Source organism: Coffea eugenioides, chromosome 6 (assembly GCF_003713205.1).
Source record: "Coffea eugenioides isolate CCC68of chromosome 6, Ceug_1.0, whole genome shotgun sequence".
NCBI classification, from domain to species: domain Eukaryota; kingdom Viridiplantae; phylum Streptophyta; class Magnoliopsida; order Gentianales; family Rubiaceae; genus Coffea; species Coffea eugenioides.
Window position 1 is genome coordinate 7,529,781 of NC_040040.1, and position 8,622 is coordinate 7,538,402.

At 35.6% G+C, this 8,622-nt stretch overlaps 1 protein-coding gene across 1 annotated transcript; it reads left to right on the forward strand.

The window, feature by feature from the left end:
• The first annotated feature begins 6,132 nt into the window (after positions 1–6,132).
• Positions 6,133–8,288, forward strand: LOC113773477. Its single transcript, XM_027318123.1, has 4 exons — positions 6,133–7,522; positions 7,618–7,822; positions 7,928–8,100; positions 8,203–8,288. The coding sequence occupies exons 1-4, from the start codon at positions 6,133–6,135 to the stop codon at positions 8,286–8,288; spliced, it is 1,854 nt and encodes a 617-aa protein (XP_027173924.1).
• The last annotated feature ends 334 nt before the right edge of the window (positions 8,289–8,622 follow it).

Genomic DNA, 8,622 nt, shown 5'->3' on the forward strand with positions numbered 1-8,622 from the left:
CTGAGTCAAGTTTGAGAAATTCGTAAAACGTCAGTTTTTTTTTAAAAAAAATATTAGTTTAATTAGTTGACAAATCAAGTTTGGCATTGTGTGATTGTTTGGTATTTGACTATGTAGTTGCCCAACAAAAATTTTTCCTACCTGCCAACTGGACAGCCATGACTTAGATTCTATTTTTACACTACAATTGAGACGGGTTGAACTCAACTAGTTTATTATCGACCTGTATTCGGGCGAAAAAACTTGATATAAATTAAGATTTTATATAATTTTAGATATGGAATTATAGAAATAGAAATAAAAAAAGGTACAGACATTTGACACTGACAAATAAGAAAAACCCCAAACAAAAGTATATATAAATTTGAAGATTGATTAAACTCGATGAGTTTTCGAATACCACGTATTAGGCTTGGATTTGAATCTTCAAGCTGTTCGAATTATTTAAATTCGAACTCGAACTCTATCAACGTGGACTCGACCTCTTCAAGTTGTTTGAGTGCTTGTATTTTGATTTTTGACCGAGCAAACTCGTTATTAGTTCATTTAAGTTCGAAAATCGTCTGCACCTCTGACTACAGAGTCATCACAAGGGGTTCAAATCCCATAAATTTCGTTTTTCTTTTCTCCATCATTTATCACTGGGAAAGGCACTGACGACCTTAATTGGCGGATCAAGTTTGTTTTCCTAAGCTGGGCATGAAAGCAACTTGCATGTCAAGAAGAGGCAATAGCGATTTCTCATATATGGGGAGATATTAGAAAAACATCCCAAGTATTTGAACTCTTAGCCAGTGAAGTTGAGATGCCAGTTTGGGAACATTAAGATCTGATCCCTATCCTAGAAAAACATGGTGTACTGCGATTCTGATGCACTCAATCAAATCGAACCGGACGATATTTTTATTTTTGGCCTTCAAGTTCAGTGAAATTGTCAAGATTCATGTTGCAGAGCCTAATGAAATGAGATTTTTTTTTTGTTAACATAAGAGTAAAAGCAGGATGGAATTGGACCACCGCTTGTCGCGTGCATCGGTCACGAGTCCACTAGGCTTATCCAAAATTTTGTCCTTGCGTATAAATTCTAGCCTGCTAAAGTTGGACAAACTTTTTTCCTGATATTCTTGTGATTTTTGTGCCATGTTGAAGATCAGGCAGTTTCAAATTTCAATAGGATGTAGAGATAATATTAGTCGCTAGGTCATTAGTTAATTCCAAAATTTGATAGATGAATTAGAGATAGACGTTAATTAAGACCCTTAATTCTTTGATCTCAACTAAACCAAAGCAAATAGAAGTTTTATATAAAAGGGAGAACTCGAGCTTCATAACTTGGAAGGGTAGAAAGGGAGGGGGATTGTTTGTTTTTCAAAAACAAGGGACGTGTTTGGATAATTTTATGATGATTAATAACTGTTATTTTTTTTCGGACACGATAGGCTTATTCCTTCTCTATATTATAGGGAGGGGATGATCCAACGGGACCAAGAGGGGAATTTGGAGGGACTAAATCATCACCTATCCAACGGATGCTTACGCATCCGCTGATGAAACATTCTAGAAAGCCTTGAATTTTTTAAATGTAGGCTAAGAAATTTGGTTTCTTGACATGCAACCAAATAAAATTTTAAAACTCTCTTTGTGGTCAGCTATTCTATTCTAAAAGTATAGTTGGTTAATGACTGCTATTGTTATGCGTGATTTCGACATGTTTGTGCAAAGCAAGTGGATAACCAGTTTTTGTCCTCAAGCCTAAGACTGGAGAGAGAGATGATCAGATGGCAATTTGACAGCCACCTGCACGGAAGGAGACGCAATATCGTCATCCATTTTACAGCTAATTCCGTAATTTTGTTATCTTGCTCGCTATGCCGCAAATTTATTTGTGGGATTTTTGAGAGTTTCCCCGGCACATCGTTCTCAGATTCCACCAGGTCCGAAACTGAAATTTTCGAAGATCAAAGGGCTCAAGAGAATATTCCCTTCGCATGTCCAAATCACTTGATTCGTTTGCACTATTAGTAAGAATTACGGGCAGAGTAACACTTGGCCAGGGGCAGTGAATTCGATGAAATTAAAAGGTTGGCCTGGCAAGCATCCAATACCTTAGTTGCATATCATTGACATAAGAAATCCATAAACTTATTAAAGAATTGTTACGAGAACAGATACTATAAGATTAGTTTGGTGGACCTACTTATGCTGCATAATTGCGAGGAAAATAATGAACAGGTAGCATTTTATAGCATGGCTTGTGGGCCTTCTTAGCAAAAAGGCATGGCTTTCTTTTTGTACTTTAAAATAATTTCTTGGTGAAATGCTACAGCTAATCTTCAACATTTTTTCCCTTTTTTTTTAAAAAAAAAATCTTGGATCATTCCACGTGTTAGACTGTTTTTGCCCACTTTCTCATTTATTTACATTATCGCCCCTGGGCTTTGGTTATCACTTAATGTCGCCACGAGAAACTGGTACATAAGTAGATATCAATCACCCCGCTCTCTTTTTTTGAATGGTCTTGCAACTGAGCTACTCCGCCTTCTTCTTTTCTTTTTTTTTTTTGTCATGTTTAGATTTTAGGAAATACTTGCTCTTTCACATTTCAAAACTTTCTCTTTGTTTTAATGAAATGTTTATTTCTTTTGCCACTATAGTGTTCATTCACTGTAGAATATCAAAATAATATTCTAAATATGCGTCAATATAAGTTAGTTCAATTAGTAAGAATATGTCATTTCTTCACAGAAAGTCGTGTATTCAAACTTGTAACCGACTTATGGTTTTGGGCAATGTTTTGAAAATCGGACCGGACCGGCCGGTTCGACCGGTTGAACCGCGAACCGGCCATGGCACCGGTCCGGTTCAATGACATTGTTGACTTTGCTAGAAAATCGGTCAAAGACCGGTTGAACCGTGAAAACCGTCGAACCGGATTGAACCGGCGGTTTTCCGGTTTTCAGCTTTCCCTCTTTTTTTTTTTTTTTTTAAAGCTATTTGCTTTGTAATAAAAGAAATGTATTAACCGTTGCACCATCACATCTTATTAGTTTTTTTTGATAACTTATTTATATAAAGCAAACACTCATATTTCTTTTTTCCATTTTTCTTACAAAATCTCATCCCCTCATGGCTCTTTCTTTTTAATTTTCAACTCTCTCTCTCTCTCTATCCTCTTTTCTTTTGTCACTCCCTTTTTAATCAAACCTCTTTATTTTTAATTTATTGATGTTTTCTTCCATCTTTTAATTTTGTTTTTGTCCATTAAATTGAAAAAAGTTAAAAAAGAATTTTTTTTAACCCAAATTATTTAATGCCACAACCACTCACTTTTATCTTATTTTTTGTTTCTTATCAAGTTTACATTTCTATTTTCGATTTTCTTGACTTCCTTTGAACTCCAAATTTTCTTTTTTAAATTGCAATCTCTAAATCCCAAAACGTAAATTAAAATTTAAGTTCATAATATCTAAATTCTCAGAGACATGAATTTTGTATAATTTCAAAATATTGTGATATTTTGGGGTTGGATTTAGATATAATTGAAATTGAGATGAAATTTATTTGTTTTAACTTATAATTTAAAAAATTTATTTTTAAAAATCCAAGTTATTAAAAAATAGTAAACTTTTCATCATATAAAATATTAAATTAGTCCATTACATGTCTTATTTTGTACATATATATATTTATATAAATTATTTTTAAAAAAATTCATTGAACCGAGGTTGAACCGGTCCGACCGGTTGAACCTCGACCCTTTCACTTCACTGGTTCAATTAACGGTCCGGTTTTTAAAACATTGGTTTTGGGTGACTATATTAGTGAGTAATTTCTAAGAAAACTTGTAAGCAACTTGTGGTTATGGACGCATGCTTTCCTGCTGATGTGAGCACTATGTTGATAGGATTCAAAGGTAAATACTTGCAAACTTTTATTTAAAAAAAAAAAAGAATTCTAAACATGCATACTACACGCAAGTTGGAGATCAATCATGTTGGTGTATGGACATTTCACGGTAAAGACAATGTTCTCAAACCCGGACCGGACTGGCCGGGTTGACCGGTTCGACCGCGACCCGGACATGTGTCCTGTCCGGTCTATAGCTTATGTTGACTTTTATAAGAAACCGGTCAAAACCGTAAAAAACCGTTCAAACCGTCAAAATCGGGTCGGACCGTGAACCGCGGTTTTCCAATTTTTGAGTCAAAATTGACAAAAACTTCAATTTTGACCGAACCCTAAATCTAATCTTCATTCTTCACTTCTCTAGTTCGCTTCAGTCTTCCTCTTCGCACTTCGCTTCGCCGCTTCGGTCTTCCTGGTTCCTCTCTCTACAATTGCCGAAATTGCCTTGCCTGCCATCTCTATTTCCTTCTCCCCTTAATGGCTTAACTCTAATCCCTTCTCCAAAGTGTGGTGTGGATCACTTTTGGGGAAACGGCGTAGATGACCACTGGTTGGCAGTGCTCGTTGTCGACTGTGGGCTGAAGGTGCGGCTGAGCAGGGTGATTGAGGTGATGCAGCTGCGGTGCAACTGGTGGTTTCTTGATTTTGTGGGAGTCTTTGCTTACTTTAAGTGGAGCTGGACGTGGGCCCTGTAGTTCTCTCCTCGGAGACGGCCTGCCGCCGGTGGAAAAATTCTGTGGATCCATGGTGATGGAAGATTTATCGAGCGATCGATTGGAGTAATTTGTAGAGGGAACTAGGAAGAAAGAAAAGACAACAGAGAGAAGCCAAATGGTAAAAGGTGTATGGACTTTGAAAGTGCTATGAATGTGCTGATTTCTGCTTCTATGTTTTGATGTTACTAAGTCCAAACTCCAAACTCCAATCTTGATCCATAGCAATCAGCAAAAAGGAAGCACCGAAGCCTGAAGTTTTTCCGCCTGCTGCTGCGATTCTAAGCCAAAAAAAATTGTGGAATTCAAGCTTATCTACTAATAGTGGAAGTCCAAACTCGTTCACACTTCACACCATCTTCATCAGCTTTTCTCGCAACCCTGTCTCAGGTATTTTACTTCATACACCTACTGCGCTTCTATCTTATTTTTTCAATACGAATTGGTTTACGGTACTGATATTCGGTAATGAAATTTGCATGCGAAACATGATTCTAATAATAGTCTAATAGTCTTAAGCTTCATTTATTTGGGAACTGAAACATGATTCTAATAAAAGTCTAATACATACTGATGCTTGACAAAGTTAACCCTGACCCCTGGAAGCTTCGAAAACCCAGACCAGATTGTGTCATTAGGCGTACGAAAAATTTTGAATATCTGCAAAACAAAACGACAATGATCTTTAAGGCCACAGAGAAGAAAATTAGCTTGAAATCCATACAAAAATCTACAGTAACATGACAGATGAAAGTTATTTGATGTCTTTAAATCTCTGTGCTATTATTTAAAAATTATTTGATGTCTTTAAATCTCTGTGCTATTATTTAAAAGTATATTTGATGTCTTTAAATCTCTGTGCAAAACCCAGTTATCGTGAAGATACTTAACACCCTCAAGAAATGCACAAGGCTTAGGGAATTAACTTCACTCGTGCTAAACGGTTGTTTCATTGTCTCCATTAACCCCTTTAGATCTTTTGGTGACAGTTTCAGTTCCCAAATACGAATAGCTTTAATAATTTGTTTCAGTTTATGTATATTAATTATTTGTTAAGACTAGTTATTTTTAAATATCTCATTTTAGGATGGAGGCTGGTAGCGGTAGTAACTCACAATGTTCACCGGGGGGACCATTCAATAGTGAGGGATCTGCAAGTCAGCCCCAAGGTCATAGGCAAAAGACAGATATAGCATGGGGATATGTTTCTGAGGGCAGAAATGCACAAGGAAGAAAAACCATGACATGCACTTATTGTTTTAAAGTGTTTCATGGGGGTGGCATCCACCGAATGAAGCAACACTTGGCAGGAGTAACGGGCAGTGTTACTTCATGTCCAAATGTTGATCCAGCAGTGAGGCTTGCAATATTAACATGTTTGCAAGAGAATGATAAAAAATCTAAAGAAAAAAGAGGAGATTTTGGGGTCGAAAGTCCTTTTGGTCAACCAGTGCACGAATTTGTCGGTGATGAAGTGCAAGAGGTTCCACCTCCTCGAATAAGGGAAATTTCAATGAATGAGGCTGGTACATCATTAGGTAAAGGAAAGAGAAAAACCACTGCCCCTACAGGTATTCGTGCTTTCTTTAAGGGTGGACGTGATAGTGCTCAACCTACTATCAAAGCTTGTTTGCAAAGTAAGGATAAATGGCAAAATACTGATATGGCCATTGCTCTTTGGTTCTATGATGCATGTATTCCCATTAATGCTGTTAATTCTCCATTTTTTCAAAAAGCTATCGATCAAATTGCATCAATGGGTCATGGTTATAAAGCTCCATCTTATCATTCTTTGCGAGTCACTTTGTTGCGAGATGCTAAGAAAGATGTGCAGTTAGTTGTTGATTCATTTCGAAATACTTGGGCTGAAACTGGATGCACTATAATGGGTGATGGATGGAAAGATAGTAGACAAAGACCATTGATTAATTTTCTGGTTTATTGTCCTAAGGGTATATCTTTTATCAAGTCTATAGATGCATCGGACATTGTGACAAATGCAGAAAATTTGTGCAATCTGTTTGTTGAAATTGTTGAAATGGTTGGTTCAAAAAATGTGGTGCATTTAGTCACTGATAATGCTAGCAATTATAAGGCTGCTGGAACTTTATTAAATGAAAGATATCCAACTATTTGCTGGTCTCCATGTGCTGCCCATTGTATCAATTTGATTTTGAAGGATATTGGTGAAATGGGTACTGTTAAATCTCTAGTGGCTCTTGCTGCTACAGTAACTGTTTTTGTGTATAATCATAAATATGTTCTAAATTGGCTGAGAAAAACTAATGGGTGGAGGGAGATTATTCGTCCGGGGGAGACTCGATTTGCCACCACTTTTATTGCACTAAAGAGCTTACATGATCACAAAGACAGCTTACAAGCTTTAGTCACTAGCGGAGATTACAAAAAGTTCTTGAAAATGAACAAAGGAAAAGAGGTCAAACAAATTGTTTTGGATGATAGATTTTGGAATAATTGTTTGATTACGGTGAGAATAATGGGTCCTATTATTCGGTTGTTGAGAGTTTGTGACACTGATGAAAGGCCTTCTTTGGGGTATGTGTATGAAGGTATGTTTAGAGCAATTACTGGAATCAAGAAGTTGTTCAGGAGTAGTGAAAGACTATATAAGCCTTACATTGATATCATCAATGACCGATGGGATAGGATGTTGAGGAAAAATTTGCATGCTACGGCATATTTTTTAAATCCCGCTTTTCAATATGACACTGCCACATTCTCTACACATCCAGAAATTACAAATGGTTTGTTGGATTACATAGAATCAAAGGTGGATTGGTGTAGTGTGGAAAATTTAACAAGAGAAATTGGAATGTATCGAGAGCGGGAGGGAAGTTTTGGCAGAAAACTTGCTATTCTTACTAGCAAGAAAGATAGATCAGGTAATTTATATTTTTCTAGCATTTAAATCTCTCTAATATATATATATATCTAATTTATAAATATTTTGTTTATATTTAAATTTTGAATATGACAGAGAATTGGTGGAAGCTCTTTGGTTGTGATGCTCCCAACTTACACAAACTTGCAATTCGGGTTTTGAGTCAAACAGCTTCTTCTTCAGGATGTGAGCGTAATTGGAGTGTTTTTGAACGTATTCATACTAAGAAAAGGAATAGGTTGGAGCATCAAAGGCTCAATGATCTTGTATATGTGCATTACAATTTGCGTTTGCAGTATAGGTATATGTAAATGGTTTATTTTTATAAATGACATTTCATTCTTTTTAAGAAAATATTTTAGTACTAACTAAGTGTATATGTTGTGTGTATATATATATGTTGTAGGCATAATCAGCAAAAGAGATCGTATGATCCCGTTGATTATGAATCAATTGATAAAACAGAATTTTGGGTGGTTGAAGAAGAACAAGAAGGGGAGCTTGATTATGAGGAGTTAGAGGAAGAGCTTGAAGAACTTCCCATTCATGGTCAATGTTCAAATTCTGAACAACTTGAAGGTTAGTTTGACATAAATCATTAGTTTGATGCAAAAATAAAGCTAGTATGATATGATATTCAATTGTTGAATATATATATAATTAAATATGTTGATTTTTTAGATAATGAAGATGAAGCAGAAGATGTTGATTTAGAAACATTTCAGCGTCGAAACTTTTTTAATGATGAAGATGATGATTGGCATTAAATGTTCAAATGGTAATTGGTATAGAATTATTTGTACTCTTTTATTTTTATTTTTAAGATTTGTATCAGTTGGTGTGATGAAACTAATATGATTTTATACTTTATCACTTGTCAGTGATTCATATAATGGTTTTGGATGATGATGACGACTTATCAAGATGGCTTTTTTTGAAGCTTTGTTGTCCCAGAATGACAAAGAAGATTATAGAAGCCTCGGAAATTGGACTTGTTTGGACTTTTTTATTGTTTTCTAGACTTGTATTGTTTTTTGTTAATTCTAATATTTAGACAATTGAACATGTAAGTTGGATAACCATGTTAATTGTGTGTGTTAA